Below are 22374 nucleotides of genomic sequence, written 5' to 3'. Positions count from 1 at the left end.
TTTTTGCACTTCCTGTTGATCTCATTTTTAAACATTTGTATTCCACGATGTAAATTACATTCAATATCTCATGTGTTACCCAAGTATTTCTATTGGGCTTGGTCTTTTTTCCTACTTGATCCTCAGCTTCCTTCACTATTTCATATCTCAAAGCTACCCACTCATCTCTTATTGTATTCTTTCCCCCTGTTTCATTCAATTGTTGCTAGGGCGACCAACATATGACCATGATTTTAAGGAAGTGCAAGTGGTGACTATTTGAAGGCGTGACAGGTGGATGGTGTGTCAGGAGGCACTCTTCCAGTTCACCACTTGCTAATTCTTTAGGGAAGAGGAGGCAGTTGTAACCGTGTACGCCGGTGGGTGCAGTAAGAGAAGAGTGACTTTTAACCATTTATTATTTCTGCAAATACATCTCTCCTTTAGCGATTCTAAGGCAGTCCTCTGCCGCTGCTTGTTCAGGTGTGCCGCGAGTGCCTGGCAGCTACACTGGAAGTGGATTTTGCGTCTCCACCATCCGCACTCGAAGAAGGTGGCGCATGCATATGTGGCTTACAAATGACAGCCTAGGAGGTCGTCAGTCCCCTCCCATTTCTGTGGCTCATCTCTACTCTCAGAACCACAGTGACAGTTGTCGTGTGGTCGAGAAGTGCATCGACCCTGGCCTGCCATGCAGGTAGGATCCATGGCTCCACTGAAGTGTCAAGAACACTGGTGTCCTGGCTCAAGTTGACATGGAAGACCCCCAGGCCTTCCCATCTGCATGGGAGCTGTCAGCAGCACCGAACTCCTGACTATTGATTACGGAGAGGAAGACATCTCTTCGGCGGCTGTTGGCGGTGTTGAGTAGAGAAGGAAATCTACAACAGACTTTTACCCCATTTTAATATCCTGTCCATGAATCAAGTACAAGCATTTTTCTAAGACATCGATCCTTCTGACCAACTCCCTTCTGAACTCAAATGCTGGAATATTTATAGTGTGAAATATCGGCTGGTGTTGACCCAAAATCACTTGTAATGACCGCATAGGCTTACCTAATATGAATGTATCAGCAATTCATACTGCGCCCTATTTGCTTAATGCATTTGTTATACCAGCATACTGGTCTGTAACAATATTCAGTGTGCCTTCTTGCGTTAGCGACGAGGCTTCTTACTTCACGTAACCAGGTGATGTGGTACTTCTCAGTCGTATTGCTTTACTAAGCTCCTGCTGATGCTAGCTACCAAGTTTGTGCAAAGCACTGATGTCCTGCTTTCCGTATGACCTGCTAATGTGATGAAACGCTATCCTTTCTTGTTGCACTTGTTGATACTCCTGCAAGGTCTTGCAACTATGAAATTCTGTGGCCATCTCCCTCATACAGGGTTGGTATGTTAACAGAAGATTTAGTCACAATTAATTTCAACTGCACAATTACATTGCATTTTCTGGGAATATGGGACAGTGGAGATATAAATATAAAAAGTCTGGCATACTTTGTTTTACATCTCCTTCACTTCAAGATCACATGACTATAATTTATTCACTTTAGAAGTAAATGAATACACATGTGATCACTGAACAGTATAGTAGGTACAATTACAGAAAGAAAACTACACAAATCAGAACATTTTTTGTTGACTGTCCTCAGTTTTTAATTGCTGGCTCTTTTGAAGCATTGTAAAATGTTGTTGTGTTGTGAGATTCAGTTAATGTAACGACTGTGTTTAAACATGAATGTCTGTATAATCCATTTTCACGAGTCTTTGTTACTTCCATGTATTATTTATTACCGTAGCTGCTCATCAGTATGAGGTGAGTGCTTCCATGGGTTGCCAGTACTATCTGAGAAACAAGTAAACATTCCCCCTCTCGTGACCCCTCTGACACATATGCTATGTAACTGTTTCTCCACTCCATGCATTCCCTTGAGCCAAATCATCATCTTTCCGTATAGGCATGAACTGAAGAAACGGCCACATGTCGACAACAGTATTGATTGCTATACAAAAGCTTTTGTAATAACAAATGATAATGAACAAAAGTAAAAATAACACATTAACATTGTATCTGGTTGCAGTCTGTCATGGACTGTCCATGAGAACACTTGCAGTGTTATAACTGCAGGGTTAATACGACCCAGGACAACCAGTATATCCGGGAAAAACCCGGGAATTTTTTCATCTGGAAGAAAATCGGGAAAAACCCGGTTGTTTAGAATTCTGGGAATTTTACAATGTTTTAGTTTTCAGTTAAATTTTTGTGATTTCGACTGGTAAGAACCAATACTCTAACAAAGGATATTACTGTATCCCACTACTGCAGAATAATATTAATTTCAACCATTAACTTTCCTTATTTGTGTGTTCGCGCTACTTAAGAGTGATCTTGCTATTGGATGACTACATCACGTGTCTTATGCTGTCATCAGCTGGTGAGCTCACGTGACGAGCTATGACTGGCTTACAAAAGCACATAGCAATCTAGATTTCAATGCTTCGGAAAGTGACATGCGGTGTTAGGTGGAATTCATTTCGTAATACAAAAATATGCAGCATACTTGTTACTGCATTTCAAAGGTCTTTCAAAACATATTTTTCCCCCCTGAGTTTAGTTTTCTAAAGTGCCGGGAAATTCTACGTTGGTATATAAAACCATAAACATTCAAAGGATTGATGAGTTTTACAGTGCCAAGGAAGAGTATACTGTCACTTAACACAGAAAGTGTATTTTCACCTGGGAGAAAGTGTTTTTAACCGGGAAATCTGGGATTTTTTTTCCCCTTGTCCGCATATACACCCCGAACTGTCAAATTCCATTAATGTTAAGTATAAGAGAACACCCCTTATTGATCTGAATGATGACCCCCATCAATAAATATTAGACAGTTTTGGCAGAAAGTCCTTCAAGTGAACAAACTTAGTGATGTCAACATGCAAAGGGGAAAGTGGTGCGCCCAAAGCCTCGCGTGATGGACACTGTACTGCATCAACAGGTCTCTAGGTAACAGTAGATACGCCATTGGATGAAAACAAAGACGTGCTAGTTAAGCCATGAGAATGAAAAATGTTCCAACCTCAGTTGTAAGTTTCCAGAAATTGGGAAAGCAGTAAGAGAAAATAGAAGCTATGTGACAAGACACCCTGTGAACATGAAGCAAATAGCCATTGGTGTTCTGTAAATAAGAGCCCATCATAAGTATGCATAGTAGCATGTTAGCTGCTGCAGCACAGGAGCAGTCTGCGTCAGAACATGTAACTGGATGTCTCAGAGTTCACCAATGAACGTTTGACATTACAATATTGAGTGCCATTTACCCAGTAACGAATATGTGAGGTCAAACTGTATTTCATTTTGGAGAGCAACTGAGTAGGACAACTGCAGAGCAACAGAAATATTTTGTATCTTTGTCTGTGTGTAAGATAATAGAACAATTGTAGTGATGTAAATGTTTCTAGAAAGTGAAGATGAACCGTGGCATAGGATTCAGCTCTGACAAAGCTGATTAATGAAACCTTGAGCAGATGTGGCTGTATATAAAGAGCACCACTGACAAATAAAGCTTCCACAGTGTAAAAAATTTAGAAACTAAAAAATTTTGTGTAGAGCAACATATGGAAGCATGTGCCACTGAACTTAAACTAAATGATGGCACTTTCATAATTTTAACAGTGTATAGGTCCCCCTCAGGGAATTTCCAGCTATTTTTAGAAAACTTGGATGCTTTGTAGTGCTATCTGTCAGACAGGGGGAAGCAAATTATCATTTGTGGGGATTTCAATGTTGATTCCCAGAAAGAGTGTAATAGGAAGAATGACCTTGTAGTATTACTCAGTTCTTTCAATTTGAGCTCCGTCATTGATTTTCCTACTCGGATAACAAAGAACAGCAGTACATTGATAGATAACTTTTTTATAGACCAAGATAAGTTTAAGGACATAAATGCTTATCCTGTTGAGAATGGTCTTTCAGATCATGGTGCACAGCTAGTTACAGTACATGACATAGCTCCATGCAGTATATCAAATCAGACTTTCAAAGCAGTGTGTTCAATTAACAACATAAATATTGCAAACTTTAGGGAAAGCTGCAGCAGCTAGACTGGGATGAAGTGTATAAGGAACCCGATGCAAACTTGAAATATAACTTATTTCACAATACATTTTTAAGGGTATTTGAAAATTGTTTTCCCAAGAAAATAGTTAAACATAATTCCAAGAAAACACATAAAAAGCCGTGGCTAACTAAAGGAATAAGAATATCTTGCAACCGTAAAAGAGAACTGTATCTAACAGCAAGAGGGAGTACTGACCCCGAAATTGTTCAGTATTATAAAAACTATTGTGCGGTACTAAGAAAAGTTATTAAAAAGTCCAGAAGCATGTGTATCATGTCCGAGATCAGTAACTCTGATAATAAAATTAAAGCAATTTGGAATATTATTGAAAGGGAAACAGGGCAACCAAGAGCACAGGAAGACTTTAGTGCCATAAAACTGAATGACAAGTGTACTAACAAACAATCAGAAATTGAAAATATTTTCAATAATCATTTTTTAAATGTTGTGGAGAAAATAGGATCTAGATCTTCACTAGAAGAGGCAAGGCTACTAATAGAAGAGGCCATACCTGTGCAGTTTGAAACAACTGTAATTTCTCCAACCTCTCCCTCTGATATCAGTAAAATAATAAACCCACTGAAAAGTAAAAGCTCTTACGGAATTGATGGCATTTCCAACAAGGTACTTAAAGCTCGCTCCCCACAGATAAGTAGGATTCTCAGCCAGTATGTAATAGCTCTTTGGAGCGGGGTGTTTTCCCCAATAGACTGAAATATGCCATTGTAAAACCATTGCATAAAAAGGGGGATACGTCGGATGTCAACAACTACCGCCCAATCTCTCTTCTGACAGCTCTATCAAAAATTTTTGAGAAAGTAATGTATTCAAGAGTAGCCTCCCATATTTGTAAAAATAAAGTACTAACAAAATGTTAGTTTGGTTTTCAGAAAGGCTTTTCAACAGAAAATGCTATATACGCTTTCACTGATCAAATATTAAATGCTCTGAATAACCGGACATCACCCATTGGTATTTTTTTGTGATATCTCAAAGGCCTTTGATTGTGTAAATCATGGAATTCTTTTAGATAAGCTAAATCATTATGGTTTGAAGGGGGCAGTGCACAAATGGTTTAATTCATACTTAACTGGAAGAATGCAGAAAGTTGAAATAAGTGGTTCATGTAATGTTAAAACAACAGCTGATTCCTCAAACTGGGGGGCTATCAAGTACGGGGTCCCACAGAGCTCGGTCTTAGGTCCTTTACTGTTCTTGATATACATTAATGACTTACCATTCCACATTGATGAATATGCAAAGTTAGTTCTTTTTGCTGATGATACAAGTATAGTAATAACATCCAAAAACCAAGAACTAAGTGATGTAATTGTAAATGATGATTTTCACAAAATTATTAAGTGGCTCTCAGCAAACGGACTCTCTTTAAATTTTGATAAAACACAGTATATACAGTTCCGTACAGTAAATGGCACAACTCCAGTAATAAATATAGACTTTGAACAGAAGTCTGTAAATAAGGTAGAATTTTCAAAATTTTTAGGTGTGTCCATTGATAAGAGGTTAAACTGGAAGCAACACATTGATGGTTTGCTGAAACGTCTGAGTTCAGCTACGTATGCTATTAGGGTCATTGCAAATTTTGGTGATAAGAATCTAAGTAAATTAGCTTACTATGCCTACTTTCATTCACTGCTTTCGTATGGCATCATATTCTGGGGTAATTCATCGTTGAGTAGAAAAGTATTCATTGCTCAAAAACATGTAATCAGAATAATTGCTGGAGTCCACCCACGGTCATCCTGCAGACATCTATTTAAGGATCTAGGGATCCTCACAGTAACCTCACAGTATATATATTCACTTATGAAATTTGTTGTTAATAATTCAAATCAGTTCAAAAGTAATAGCAGTGTGTATAGCTATAACACCAGGAGAAAGGATGATCTTCACTATGCAGGGTTAAATCTGACTTTGGCACAGAAAGGGGTAAATTATGCTGCCACAAAAGTCTTTGGTCACCTACCAAACAGCATCAAAAGCCTGACAGATAGCCAACTAACATTTAAAAATAAATTAAAAGAATTTCTAGATGACAACTCCTTCTACTCATTGGCTGAATTTTTAGATATAAATTAAGGGAAAAAAAAACTTAAACATTAGTGTCGTGCAATATTTTGTGTAATGTAATATCTTGTACAGACATTTTTTATTAACCTGACACGTTCCACATCATTACGAAGTGTCGTATTCATGATCTATGGAACAAGTATTAATCTAATCTAATCTAATCTAATCTAACATTGTCTTGTACCATTCCATTGTTGTTTTACAATTGCAAGCCCATATGTATTTGCTCATCATTGCTTGAGTTAACACTGTGATCAGTTGTGTTGTTATATGTCCAAGATACCAGCAATAATATAAAATAAACTGTGAGGTAGGCGAGAAAAAATTTACTATCTGTGCAAGATGATGACCTAGATTATGAGCCAGCAGTATACTCCCACAATTAGGCAGTTGTCTACGAGATAGTTAGCAGACGAATAAGCAGTTGGCTGGGATCTGATGCAACTCAACTGCACTGTTTAATGCTTCAATTGGGTCATTACTGTGGCAACAAAATGGTAAAATGAAAATCTATTTTATTATTGTTTAACTAAACAGCGATTTAGCTCGTATAGTGTAAGTTTATTTTATCTTGTTGAATTATACTAAGTTTAAACTATGGTATTCCTCATACGTACCTTGGTAACATAAAGACACCTATTCTTGTCATGTGTACAAAGTATGCCACACGCCCACTCATGTTATAAAAAACAGCACAACCGCAAGGTTAAGGGAACAGAGTGAACTATATGTAATGTCTATAAGTAAGCAGAATGGGCTGAGGGACAGTGCTCTCCTCTAGTAGCTAGGAACCCATATTGTTAATGTGATCATAAGAGTATGCTACGATACAAGTTGTGTCTCTTGAATGAGCTAGGCCAGTGACCTATAAGAGTAAAGGCACAGTAAGACGCACACCTCTTCCATTGAGGTATAGGCTTATATAGGAAATAAATTGTTTAACTGTTTAAACTATACCTATTTGACATCCAGGATACTTCCTAGTTTGGTAGCGATCATCTCGCTTTCCCTCATCTGTCCTAAGTAACTGAAGAGAGCTTCTACTCCCTCTCACTTCTTACGATGTTAGAAAGGAGCCACCCCACGTTTCATCATCGCTCAAGTACTGTCCACAACTAATGGGGCTGTGATAACAGGACTGCTCAAAAGCCACATTAAGACTGCCCACAGGACTTTGTCATGGAATTGGAGGAACTGAAGGAAATACCTAAAGTCAACTTATTAGAAGGTGTTCCAAGATGGATACAGGGTGTGATAATGGCCAGTGGGAGACATACACTGTACTGAGACAATAAATGCACCTCACAATTAATTTTCTGTCAAGTCCTGTCATCATTGGCACTGTAGTATATACTTCATTGATTGAAAAATGCATTACTGCCTTAACTCTCCTCTGATTTATTAGTTTATTTTCTGAAGTAATAGTGAAAGTATCAATGAAGTATTTATTTTCTAAATTAAGCTCTAAGAACTTAATGTCAGGTCTGTATGCAACGTGAGAGAATTGTTTACTCTTTGAGAACTTTGTATTCTTAAACCCATTCCTCAGAAGTGTTAAGTGACACTCCTACATGTGGGACGGGGCGGGGAAGGGTGGGTGGGGACAGGAGCCACGTCTCATGGCCCTGTCTGAAAGTATTTAACATCTCGGTCTTAAGAATTTGTTTTAAAGTTTCACATTTATAAAAACTTTTGAGTGGTTCGAGGATGGAGCTCATGGTATGTTTAAATGTGTCATTGCTACATGTAAAGATAGAGGAAAGTAGAAAGCACAGAACACAATTCCATTTCATGTTGTTCATAATTCTTTATGGGTGAGATGGAGTTCTCATTACCTTCTTCCACCTTGTCACGTTGTGGTGGACTGGTATCTTTATTATGTTTGAGTGTTTTACATTCATAAAGTGTTTATAAATTGAATAACAATAGGAATGTGAGAATGAAATAGCATTGTGTTTCTCTTAAACTACTGTTCCTCTGAGCTGAAAGTTTCTACAGTTTTTGTGGAGTTGAACATTTGCCCCTCTGCAATATGCAAGAATCACAGGGACCCTCAAATTACATAGCTTCTTGTTGACTTTTCAGAGACTGGCCCAACAAGTGGAATTCACAAAGAAAACAAGAAATTGAGGAAAAGGCTACAAGATCTTGAGAATGAGAACAATTTGCTTAAACTGAAATTTGAAATTCTTCTTGACATGGTAAGCTTGTGGAAATAATGAACATTCTCATTCATACCCATAAAATGAAAAGCATTTTAAACATTGAACACTTGCCTAAAATTTTGCTGTATATTTTCAAAGCTCCTGCGACTGTGCCAAATAACCAGTTCTTAAAGTTGTATCACAACACAGTAAGTATTGTACTTGACCTCATGAAACAATTGAGTTTATATTCCACTGATGCATATTGTTTTCTATTATCGTTAGCAGTGTAGAATAGATACATTAATGAGCCAAAGCATTGTGACCATCATCTTAAAAATGAGTTGATGCGCTTTTGGAACACAGTACAGCAGTGAGTCAGGATGATATGTATTCGGCAAGTTCGCAGTAGGTTTCTGGAGGTATATGACACCCAATTTTCCTGTGCAGGCCATGCAATTCCCATAAATTAAGGACTAGTAGTTTGTGAAAATTGAGCTGGCACTTTATTGGTGTCCCCGATGAGTTCCATTATGTTCCAATCAGGGAAAATTTGGTGGCCATGAACTCAATATGGGTTTACTGTCATGCTCTTCATAACACTGTAACAAGATTCTGTCTTCGTGACATGGATAGTTACACTGGCAGAAGACACCATCATTGTTGGGGAAGACTCCGAGCACAAAGAGAGAGATCATATGGTTCATGATAGTGTTCACCTAGTCCACGGCTATCATCATTACTACTATAGTTTCTAGGGAAGCCCACGTAAATGTCCCCCATACCTTAATACTGCTTCCACCGGCCAGTGCGTTGCATGTTCAAGCAACTGTTTGCTTGCATGTCAGTGTATTCAGATACGACCATTGGCCTTCTGTAACAACATGATTCATTCAACCCAGTCACACAATTCCGTTGATCCATGGTCCAATCTAAATGATTCCATGCCAAGTGAAATTGTAATTGATGTTGTTGGGTCAGCACAGCTACATGTGCGGATCAAATGCTGCAGAGTTTTACATTCAATTACGTGCTCCAAAACATTGTGCCTGCACCAGCATTTTACTCTTTCAGCAGACCAGCCACAGATGGCCACCTATACTGCTTCGCGAAGAGGACAACGTTCCAACTACAATGTTTTGCGATGCAGTGCTGGCATCAAACACCTTTTCGCCTACTCATTGTTTCACTTTGCTTCGATCGCATTCCATGGGTGCTCATGACATCAGCTTGTGAACAGTTGACGAGCTTCACCATTTTGAAATCTGGTCCTGCACACATTTTCACTTGTTGCGACAATTCCATGTAAAGTCCCAGTGCAGCTGGTATCATCAGTTTCTTTCCTTTCCTTTCCTTTCCTTTCCCTTTCCCTTTCCCTTTCCCTTTCCCTTCCCCTTCCCCTTCCCCCTCCCCCCTCCAACTTCAGCTTACATCCTATAATACTTGTCTTACTGTGATAAATGTTTATGTAAAATATTTAGTGCAAGATTATAACTCGTAATTAGTAAACACGGCATTTTATTCTTTTAAATTTCATCTATGACTATATAAAATACTTAAATTCAAATTTCTGTTGCTGCTGGATGCTTTTAGATAGGCAACCTGCCTGTTGGACTATGCACCATGCACAGGATTAGCTGTTAAGTAATTTAATTTTGTAGGCAAGTTCTGGTAGAATGTAAATACTTCAGGAGTGAAGAACAACTCTCACCGCAAAGCAGAAACATTTAGTTGTTGACACACACACACACACACACACACACACACACACACACACACACACACACACACACACGTGCGTGCGCCTTTACTCTCACATGGCACTGGCTGGATGCACAATGCCAGTGCTGCATTTTTTCACTTGGACTAGGTTGCAGTGGGAGTTGTGTTCGGTGAGATAAGTAGAGGAAAGAGAGGCACAAGGCAGGGAGAGGGGTTGGGGGTGGGTAGCTTGCAGCTTGGAGGGAGGCAGTCGGTTTGGTGGCTAGGAATGTGGCAGGGAGAGTTAGCAGGTGCACAGACTAGGCATGTGATGCACAGTTCTCAGTGTCAGAGCCGTTGGGGAACAAAGTTCACTGATGTGGGGAAGCAAATTGGGAGGGGGTGGCAAGGCAAAGCACGGAGAAACTGTTGGGTGGAGAGTGTTTGAGACATTGGGTTACTGGAGATCGAGGCCAGGGTGACTATGGGAGTGAAGGATAAGTTTCAATGATAACTCTCATCTGCAGAGTTCAGAGAAGCTGGTAGTAGAGTGAAGTATCCAGGTGGCCTGGGTTGTGAAGCAACCATTGAAATTGTGCACATTATCCTCAGTTGCACCTTGTGCCACCAGGTCGTCAGTTATGTTCATGGCAATAATTTGGCAGTGACCATTTATCCTGGTGGACAGTTGGTTGGTAGCTATACGAACATAAAAGGTTGTACAGTGTTGGCAGCAGTGCTGGTATAAGACAGGGCTGGTTTCACAGGTGGCCAACATCTTATGGGGTAGGATAATCCTGCAACAGGATTTAAATAGGAAGTGCTGGATGGATAGATTGGGCAGGACTTGCACCTTGGTCATCCACAGGGATATGATCCCTGTGGCAAGGGGTTGGGAGTGACACCTAGGATGTTGTGTACGTTGGCTGGGTATGAAACACCACTTTAGGAGGGCTGGGAAGGATCTTGGGTAGGATGTTCCTCATTTCAGGTGGAGCACAGTGGATGTATTTATCTCATACCACTTTTGAGAACTTGTCACTCAGCTGATGAACTGTCATCCCTTTTAGTCTCTAATGAATTAACATCACATTGTTCTTCACTTTCGGAGGCTCTACATTCAATGATGTCAAACTGAAGATCGCAGTAGCCATCCTTTTTTGAAAGCATTACCTAAACAACAATACAGGAGAGAGGCTGAGATTGCATGTTTTTAAGCTGCACACAATAAAGTCAGTATCTAGTGGCAATAATCTCAACCAAAACATGACACCTAGGGTACAAATGAAGTACCAGATGCTCTCTTGGTGCTGAAATGGCTGTAAACGATTTTTTTTTTTTTTCCCCCGGTGTGTCTTAAGTTGCCCGAGTGTATTTGGTATTTTAAGTTTCTGGCAACACAATAAAAATGAGATAACTCTGGGTTTTATATTTAAGGGGTTAAGTATGAGACTAATTTTTTCTTCTTTTTTTAATCTCACCATTCACTCGTTCAACCTCTTTCACTGAGCTATCAGTTCCAAAGGCAATGTCTGCTTTCAGCTACATCACGAAACACAAGTTCATCCATTATTCCACAATTTCTCATTAAGTGTACAAAGACGCAAGTACAAAGATAAGTTTCTAAGAAAAAGTGGGTTACATCTTTGTCAAAGACATTAACTGATAAATTTTTAGCAAAACTTGGTATATCTGAATTTACAGTGTTTTACGTTAAAACTTCAAACTTTGTTCTAAACACGTAAGATAAAAATACACTCTTAAAAAAACACCATGAAGGAATTATCCCAGTGGGATGGGAATTGGTGGATGTGATGTACCTGTACAAACAGGCAAATGATTACAATTTGGATGATTTATTCAAGAGAAAGACTTCACAAATTGAGCAAGTCAGTAATCTGTTCGTCCACATCTGGCCCATTATGCAAGCAGTTATTCATCTTGGCATTGATTGATAGTGTTCTTGGATGTCCTCCAAAGGGTATCATGCCAAATTCTGTCCAATTGGCACAGTAGATCGTCAAAATACCAAGCTGGTTGGAGGGCCCTGCACATAATGCTCCAAAGTGTTACCATTGGGGAGCGACCCAGCAACCAAAGTAGGGTTCGGCAAGCATGAAGACAAGCAATAGAAACTAACACTGTGTGCAGGTGAGCATTATATTGCTGTAATGAAAGCCCATGGTCAATAGTCATGAAGGTTAACAAAACAGGGCGTATAATATTGTCGATGTACCACTGTGCAGTAATGGTGCTGTGGTGACAACCAAAGAGGTCCTGCTATGAAAAGAAATGGCGTCCCATATCTCCACCCATGTTCATGGATCATATGGCAGGTGACAGGTTGTTACCCCACTGCTGTTGGGACATCTCCAGACACATCTTCAGTGGTCATAGTGAGGGTTCAGATCGAAGTGGGACTCATCAATGCACACAATTTTGTGTGCATTGTGAATGAGATTCCAGGCTGAAGACAAACCTGGAAATGCTCCGGACAGTGGTGGGATACCAAAATAAAATTCATCCACCATGTGGCCTGACAATCAAGAGTGATGGTCTAGGGTGCCATTTCATTTCACAGGACCTCTTTGAATGTCATCCACAGCATCCTTTCAAACCAGTGACACTTTAACGATATACTACATCCTGTTTCCCCCCCCCCCCCCCCCCCTCCTTTCATGGCAAGTCATCCTGGACTTACATTCCAGCAAGATAATGTCCATCCACACATGGGGAGCATTTATACTGATTGTCTTTGTGTTTGCAGAACACCACCATGACTAACAAGGTCACGTGATGTCTCCCCAGTTGAGAAAATTTGGAGCATTACGGGCAGGGCCCCCCGAACCAGGTCGAGATTTTGACGATCAACATGCCAGTTGGACAGAATTTGGCGTGATGCTCTGTAGGAGGACATCAAACAACTATATGAATCAGTGCCAAGCCAAATAACTGTTTGCATAAGGGCCAGATGTGGACTAATCCATTATTCATTTGTTCAATTTGTGAAGCTCTTTCTCTTGAACAAATAATCCAATTTTTTCAAAATTGTAATAATTTGCTTGTCTTTATATGTACATCACATGTACTAATTTGTATCCCATTTGGATAATTCCTATGTGGTGCATTGTTGCTTAGAGTGTAGTTATGCATGAAATTATGAAATTTAATTGGACCAGTTTTCTATGAACTTTTTGATTTATAAAATGAAATTATCACATTCTTGTTGATATTGAAGTATTGAGAATATACCTCAAGCTTGATTACATGACAGTGCTTTGAATTGTAGAATGTTAGTTCTTTTTTGTATATGATGGGTAGTGCCATCTGGATATCTGAATGGGAGAATCTTTTTACCTCCAGAATATTTTGCTCAGGAGGATCTCATCAACATTATGCCATACAGTAGTGCAACATGCTCTTGGGGGAAAAAATCACAGTTGTAGGTTCCCATTATTTTCAACCATTTGCAGTACTAGTACAGCAAGGCAATATTGGCTAATGTTAATAAGGCCAAATTAGTCAACTATCTAGACTGTTGTCCTTATAGCTACTGAAAAAGCCACTGCCCCTATTCAGGAACCACATGTTTGTCTCTACACAAATATGCCTCTGTTGTGGTTGCACCTATGGTATGGCTCCTCTGTTGCAGTTGCCTGTCTCATTGAGACACTCAAGCCACTCCCACTTCTTATTGCAAAGCCCATGGTTCTTGTTTTACAAAATGTGACAAAATGCAATAATAATAATAATAATAGTATCGTTAGTGGTGGTGATTGTAGTAGTAGTAGTACAGCAGCAGCAGTTGTAGTAATACATATACTACATCAACTGATTCTGTTTATATATCATCAGCCAAGCTAATGGAGTTGGCGACAAGTAAGTCTTTCAGGCTTCCTCTTAGGCTGGACTTAATTTTTAGCTAAACTTTTTATTGTTGCTAAAGTTATTGAAAATATTTGTTCCTGAATAGTGGACCACTTTTTGGGTTAAAATGCCATTAAGTGTGTGTGTTGGTAGTTCTTGTTCCAAGTACTGGGTTTCAAGCTGAGCTGTTTGTTGGAAAACCGGGATATATTATTTACAATAAATTTCATGAAAGAGTAGATACTTGGAGAAGTGGTAGTTAGTAAACCCAAAATATGATACTAAGCTGATGGGAAAAATATGCTAATGGAAAAAAATTGCAGTGCCAAAAAATAATTAATGTAGAGTAATTCAGTTTTGGGAATGTATTTGTCTAGCTAACATATTTAAGTAATTGGACAGATAAAAAATCTACTCACCAAATGGTGGCAGAACACACACATAAAGGATCGTTGTAATTGGCAAGATTTCGGAGCCAATGGCTCCTTCTTCAGGCAGAAAGGTTGAAGGAGAAGGAAGAGGGGTGAAGGAAAAGGACTGGAGAGGTCTAGGAAAAGGGGTAGATTTTGGGAAAGTCACCCAGAACCATGGTTCAGGGGGGCTTACGCGTATGGGGTTAGAAGGAAAAACTGATTGTTGGGGATTGCATTGGACGAGATTTGAAAACCTGATGAGAGCTTGAATGTGGAAGACAGCGTAATATGCAGACAGAGATTACTGCTTAAACATCATGCATGAGTTAGTAAGAGTGAGAAGCTAAGTGCCTTGTATGTAACAGAGGTGGGAGTGGGGTGATGAAAAATAGACGGGAAAGACAATGAAAGATGTAGAAAACTAAAACAGAGTGAAGCAAAGAGTAGTTACAGTGAAGAAATGCTGAGATGGAAGAAATTAGCGTAAATTAAGGCCAGGTGGGTGGCGAGAACCTAGGACATGTTGTAGTGCTACTTCCCACTTGGAGTTCCGAGAAACGGGTGTCTGAGGTAAGAATCCAGATGGCATGTGTAGTGAAACATGTGCCGAGGTCACAGATGTCATGTTGTAGAGTATGCTCTGCAACAGGATATTGCGAGATGCCAGTATACACACTCTGCCGATGCCCATTCATCCTAATTGGTAATTTGGTGGTATTACGCCGATGTAGAAAGCCGAACAGTGTTACACAACAGTTGGTATACGACATGACATGTCGGAAGTCGCTCTCCCTTTGATAGTATATGTTTTGCCTGTTACAGGGCTATTATATGTAGTGGTAGGAGGGTGCATAGGGCAAATCTTGCAGCAGGGATGGTCACATGGGGAGGAGCTATAGGGTAGGGAGATGGGTGCAGAAGGAGCATAGGGTCTGACAAGGATATTGCAGAGATTGGGAGGGCAACAAAAGCTGTTCTAGGTGTGGTGGACAAAATCAAAGACAGAATGGATCTCATTTCAGGGCAAAATAAAACCCTTGTCAAAGTTGGTGCTTGATACATTCAAGACCAGGAAATATTGGGTGACAAATGGTGTGGTCCAAAGTTGTTTTTTGAGGGATCAGCAGTACTAGGATTGGATGTGATGGCCTGGGAAATCTGCTTTTTAACTAGGCTGGTGGGGTTATTACGTACAGTGAAGGCTGAGGTGAGAATGGTGGCGTGTTGCTGTAAAAATTCTGCATCCGAACAAATACATTTGCTTCAGATCCCAAGGCTATATGGGAGGGAACGTTTGACGTGGAAAGGATGGCAAATGTCAAAATGTAAGTACTGTTGTTGGTGGGTTTAATGGGGATAGAAGTGTGGAGCTGGTCTTCGGTGAGGATGAGATCAACATCAAGGACAGTGGCTGGAATTCGGGACAGGACCATACGAAATTTAATTGGGAAAAGGTATTCAGAGATTCAAGTAATTTTAGCAGGTCAGCCTCACCATGAATCCATATGGTAAAGATGTCATCAATGTATCCAAACCAAACCATGAATCCTAGGAAAGCCCCCTCCAAGCGACCCATGAAAAGGTTGGCATAGGAAGGAGCTATCTTGGTTCCCATGATCTGTTTGTATGTCTGCCCCCTCCAAGGCGAAGTAGTAGTTATTACTTATAAAGTTGATTAAGGTGAGTAGGAAGGATGTCATAGGATTGGAATCAGGTGGGTACTGACTGAGGAAGCTTTCAGCAGCAGACAGACTGTGAATGTGGAGGATGTTGGTAGAGAGGGAGGTGGCATCAATGGTGAGAAGCAAGGTGTGTGGTGGGAGTGGGACGGTCATGGATTTCAGATGATCTAGGAAGTGGTTGGTATCTTTGATGTTGGAGGGGAGTCTTTGTACTATTGATTGAAGGTGTTGATCAACTATGTTCAGTGGGTGCTTTGAAGAGAGCAAGTATAGGATGGCCAGGATGATTGGGTTTATGGAGTTTAGGAAGAAGGTGTGTTGTTTGGCTGGGGTGAGAAATTCTATGGATTGAGGTGTTAGTCCTTGTGAGGGGCACGAGGGATGGGATCTTGGTGGAAGATGTTGTATGTAGAGGTGTCAGACAGCTGGCGTAGACCTTCACTAACATACTCCTTTCGGTCAAGTACCACTGTGGTAGATCCTTTGTCTGTTGGGAGGATAATGATGAAGTCATCAGCTTTTGGGGAACATAGAGCCTGGAGTTCTGCAGAGCACAGGTTAGGGTCATGTTAAAGGGACCTGAGGTAGGTCATGAAGCAATGCTGGATATAAGGAATTCTTGGAAGGCTTGGAAGGGATGATTTTGAGGTAGTGGATCAATTTGGGATCGTGGTCTGAACTGTTCAAGGCAGGGTTTACTGCCAGGTTTGCTGTTGGAAAGGTTTTGGGATTGGGTACAAAGTGACATTTCCAATGGACATTACATGTGAAGGGAAGTACGTCCTTCACAAAAGTAGCATGATCAAATGCAGGTTAAGGGCTGACAGTGAGGCCCTTAGATAATATAAATAATTCAGTAGAGGAGAGTGCTTCAGATGAGAGGCTAAAGACACTGTACTGTTGTGACTGGTTCTTGGGATTATGGGTTTTTCTTGATCTGGGAGGCAGTAGTGAAGGTTGTGGGATGTTAAGGTTGGCCAAGCTCAGTGTGTAGGAGAGGAGTGGTGGTTGATGGTGTGGCTGTTTAGGGAGCTGTCCCTCTGCAGCTGACATCTGGCATCTATAAAACAAAATGCATGTACATTTGCATGCTTGTATTCAACGTTCTGGCAGTGACAAAGGTTATTAATGTACCAGCATTTCAGATTTGCAATGGCTTATCCTCCCACTTACATTAACCTTTGATCATGCAGTGTTAAATACTGAAATATGTTATAACAATGAAAACAATCAATTATTGACAAAATTATGTAATTGTATCGATAAAAAATGTATTCAACAAGTGGCGGTAGAACACATACATGAAAGATGGTGTTTCATGCCCTACTTCACTTGGTCTGAGAGTACAGAGACGGTTAATGCTGTTTTTGGATGACACTGGAGTTGTCTTCCAATGATATCCAATATGTGCTTGATTGGAGACAGCTCTGATAACCGAGCAGGACCACGCAACATATCAACACACTGTAGAGCATGTTGGGTTACAGCAGCGGCATGTGGGCGAGCATTATTCTGTTAGGAAACACCCCTTAGAATGCTGTTCATGAATGGCAGCACAACAGATCAAATCACCAACTTGACATACATATTTGCTGTCAGGATGTGTGAAATAACCATTTATTCCTGCTGTCATATGAAATCGCAGGGCAGACCATAACTCTAAATGTAGGTCCAATGTTTTGGCACACAGGCAGGTTGGCTGCAGGCCCTCAGCTGTCCTCCTCCTAACATGCGCTCTTCACTGACACTGAGACAACACAGCTTTTTTGCTACACACCACCAATGTTGCAAATGGCAGTGGTTAGGTTCAGTGAAATGCATGCTATTGAACGGCTCCCAGCCGTCCTTGGAGTAACTGATTTGTAGCAATTCATTGGTCACTGCAGTGCCAAGTGCTGCTCAAATTCCTGCTGCAGATGCAGTACAATGTGCATAGCCATACGCCAAATGTGATGGTCTTTCTCTGTTGTACCATGTGGCTGTCCAGAGCCAGATCTCCTTGTAGCCGTACATTCTTGTGACCACCACTGCCAGCAGTTGTGCACAGTGGCTACTTTTCACCAAATCTTTCTCCAATGTCGTAAAAGGAACATCCAGCTTCTCGTAACACTATTACGTGACCTCTTTCGAACTCAGTGAATTGTTGATAATGGCATCTTTGTTGCCTTAAAGGCCTTGACTAATATCAACTCACCATATCCATCTCGTGACTGTTACAGTGTGTATGTAAAGCAAACCTGACTTGCATCCCCTAGTGGTGCTACTGGCACCATTCTTATGCGACTGGCGTGAAATGTGGTTAGATATCATCTTTCAAATGTAGGTATACACCAACCAACTTTTGTTTCTGTCACACAACTTCTTCTTGATGTCGCAATTTTCTTTTTCTATCAGTGTATATGACATAATAGAATGAAAGTAAGAGAGGTGTTTCAACTTTTTAACTTTTGGGTGCCTGTTTCTGAGAACCAACATAAGGTTTGAGGTTAATGTTTGTGAATGCCTTTTATAAGGGTATCACCACTTGATTCTTTGTGATATAGTTTTTTTGCAATGTTATTTAAATATTTGTTTAGTACAAATTAAATAAATTTTATATTTTGTGTTTTGTTTTATATTGTCTTTGAAGTAGGGGATTAGTCTGTGTAGCGGGGATCTTTTTCTGCTGCTGTTTTGTGGAAAAAAAGTGCAGGTAATAGGCTAGGCTTACACATATTTAGACTTGATTGTGGTTTGCAGATGTCTTACTTTTCTTTGACTCTATTGGGTTGCTGACATAGCTGTGGTGATTACAGTTACCCTGTAGGGAACAAGCTATGGTGTAATTTTGCCTGGGCTATATGCTGTTACATACAGTGTAATACACAACCAATTGCTCCGTCATTCTCTCTCTCTCTCTCTCTCTCTCTCTCTCTCTCTCTCTCTCTCTCTCTCTTCGTAGATGTCTGCTACCAGTTCAGCATTGTAAACAATGCAATTATATGTGCAGACATATTTGTTGCTAGTGTGGACGGGGATGCAAACAATGAGTATAGTTTCAAACGTGTTGCAGACTTCACTGAAAACAATGTTGAGAAATGTTTTCAACACTGTTTAAATGTGGCTTCGTGCTGTGCTTGACATGTATACAGTTGGGAAAGTACTGTCATAGTTATGTGTCAGAACACAACACTAGCAGATAAGTTTTGTTGGAAAATTATGTCTCAGCCTGTGTCAGTTTTAAAAATGTCTCCTATGCTTGTATTTTCTCAGTACAATTTAATTACTTCTGTTATTTTTCTATACAGTTTCTATTTGGAAAGTTAGCAAGATGTTATTCTCGTATCTGTTAGCTTGCAATGGTTTTGTTTATTCTTTTTCCTTATTTTATCACAAAGGTAAATTAGCTTTAGCATACTTTCTTATTGCCATTTTACATAGTTGTCTTTTATTTTGCACCTTTATATACACATGTTAACAGTTTGCAATAAAATTGATTGATTATAATTAATATTATATTGGACACTTTTAATTCACTCATTCTTAATATATTTTTTCATAACAGTATTTTTCATCTGTCTGGTACTGATTTCTTTCTCAGTTTAAAGAAACCATTTGTTCCTTGTTGACTATTCATCCCTTGTCCAGAATCTGTGTTGGACTGGGGAATATACCTGGTGCTGATGAGCTAACTGAATAGTTATGTCATTATTGATCTAAGAATGCTCTTTTTTGTGGCAAAATCCTTTCACTGATGCAGCATCCACCCTAAGATACATATTTTTGTGAAATAAGATATTCATTATTTGCTATTTTTCTCTAAATTAATGCTAAAACAGGTACCAATATTTTGCATCATTCTTAGAAAGTTTAATTTCAAGAATTGTTTCTTCATTCACAGCTAACACAAACAACTGCCGAAGCTCATCTCAAAGAAAAACAGATGGAGAAACTGCAGTCAGCTATGAAACACTTAAAACGGAGAAATTGAAAACTATTATTTCTGCCGTCAGATGATTCTTGCTCTACAGAAATAAGTTATCACCAGCAGGTCTGAAATACATCATGGTGTGATAAATAATTTATGAACGGAGACACTGCAACTGACTGTAGTGGTTATTGTTAAGGAAAACTGATGTTTTGTTCCACAGCTCAGACAATGAAACACTTAATCAGCGTGTAGAAGGTTGTCTGTATAGAAGCTAATTGCTGTAAAATTGAAGCCTTCAGAAATTTTTAAGGAATACACTCTTTGTGGATTTTTGTCATACTGTTTAAGAAGGCTGCCTGATAGTGTTTAGTGTGAGTGAAAAATAAATGACTTAATAATAAAAAGCTCATTTTTTTATATTTCATGTTGCTCTGATCATCATAAGTAACGTGGCAGGCGTTATTTTATCCACAATGGCATGAGTACTCTGCCTCCATTCAGGAATAAATAAATGTGGAAACACTGTGATTTAATGTAAAAATGTCTGTTGCTGTCTGAAGATTGATTATCAGATTTGTTTTTCTTACTGCCTTCTCACCAACTCAAGTACAGAGCAGTTTGTCCATCGAGGAAGCTATGAATTAGCTTTATTTGATCTCCTCAACTTCTACAGCACTGAAATTATTTAAATACAGGTATAATACAAATGACAGAGTTGCAGCAGAATTAATACTTTGCACTCTTCACCATTTTCATTATTTGTAAGTGGTTTCACAATTCCTTTCTCATGTATTATTTATCATGATAAAGAAGGCATTAATAATTGAATTATATAAAGCATGTCCATGTACAGTCCCAGGTAAAACACAAGTACAGAGATTGTGACAGAACAGTTGTCCAAATGTGTGGTTTATTTAATTTGAAAAACATGGTTCGGGAAAACATTATTCTGTTAACAACTTCTTTAAACAAGAAAAACCTGACTCATTATTTCACATCACAACTTCCCAAAACAGGTGTTTTTCAAACTGAATAAACCACACATCTGGACAAATTGTGTCTCATCGTCTCTGTGCTGATATTACAACACAGTTGCACCATGGCTGCACAACATATAACAAAAATAGAAATGTATAAATTGAATGACACTGTCTTCATCTTAGCATTACTTTTGAAAGTTAGTTTGGCAGTAGAGGTAATAAATAATGGAAAATAAACATTCGTATGTGCACAATAGAAAGTTTCCCCTGTTATATACTTCATTATTTGCACAGTGTAGATGAAATGAGTAATTGTCACCCAGTACTATGAGAGTAACTGGAGATACAACAGGACAGGACAAGTGATAAATAAACAGTGGACTGCCAGTAATAGATGAAAGCAGGCAGACAGTTGGAACACCAAGTACATGTTGTTGTCTATGAAGATATGAGGTAGTGGTGCATTTGGCGGAAGAATGTAGATGCTAACACTGTTTTTTTCCCCCCAACATGTAGACATAATAATCAGAACAGTGATTTTAGTTAAGATAAGTAGGTCTCTCTTTGTGGAGTTAGACTTGCTTAGTGATGATTGTGGAAGGGGTAGTGGTAGGTGTCCATTTAGCCTGGGAAGTGCAGGGATAGGAAATAGTAGTCTGACAACAAAGTTGCAAGTGTGATGAAAAGCATGTCTGTGCAGTTAGAGAGAACAGTTGCCATTTTAGGTCATGAATTCAGAAAATCACTAACCAAGTGGAGGATTAATGTAATAAATGTTAGGATAGTACTGTGCGACAAAACAAATATTCATTTGTTGTATTTGAAATGAGTCAATATTTTTTTATTTGCAGTTGTCACTGGTTATTGATTTTTCAGTGTTTCATTGTGAACCTTCTTATTTAGAATAACATAGCTGAATCTTTCTACTGGCTACCAGAAGTAGCTGATGACTTCAGAGAACAGCTTAGTTTGCAGGAAAGTTTGTTTCTAAAAAAATGGTTCAAATGGCTCTGAGCACTATAGGACTTAACTGCTTAGGTCATTGGCCCCCTAGAACTTAGAACTACTTAAACCTAACTAACCTAAGGACATCACACACATCCATGCCCAAGGTAGGATTCAAACCTGCGACTGTAGCAGTCGCGTGGTTCCAGACTGTAGTGCCTAGAACCGCTCGGCCACTCCGGCCAGCATTTGTTTCCAAATTAAACTATAATGGTTTTAGGAATGTGTCAAGGATGGGGAAGGAAATCAGCTATGCCCTTACAAAGGAACCATCCTGGCATTTGCCTGGAGCGATGTAGGGAAATCACAAAAAAAAAAAAAAAATCTAGATGGCCAGACGCAGGTATGAACTGTCGTACTCCCAAATGCGAGTCCAGTGTGCTAACCATTGTGCCACCTCACTCGGTGACATGTAGGGGAACTGTGGCTCAAAATAAATGCATAGTCAGACAAATCCCAATAAATAAATAGAGATAGAG

At 39.5% G+C, this 22374-nt stretch overlaps 1 protein-coding gene across 1 annotated transcript in view; it reads left to right on the top strand.

The window, feature by feature from the left end:
- The window catches only part of LOC126147687 (protein chibby homolog 1), a 39050-nt gene extending 18736 nt beyond the window's left edge, over nt 1–20314 (top strand). Inside the window, exons 2-3 of the mRNA XM_049915711.1 lie at nt 8279–8394; nt 19881–20314. Of these exons, the coding sequence (XP_049771668.1) occupies nt 8279–8394; nt 19881–19970 (206 nt within the window). The 3' untranslated portion in view covers nt 19971–20314. The remainder of the gene's footprint in view (nt 1–8278; nt 8395–19880) is intronic.
- Nucleotides 20315–22374: the final 2060 nt, after the last annotated feature.

Source organism: Schistocerca cancellata, chromosome 2, assembly GCF_023864275.1.
Source record: "Schistocerca cancellata isolate TAMUIC-IGC-003103 chromosome 2, iqSchCanc2.1, whole genome shotgun sequence".
Lineage (NCBI taxonomy): Eukaryota > Metazoa > Arthropoda > Insecta > Orthoptera > Acrididae > Schistocerca > Schistocerca cancellata.
The sequence above is the reverse complement of the archived record's forward strand: the minus strand, read 5'-3'. Positions and strand labels throughout refer to the sequence as shown.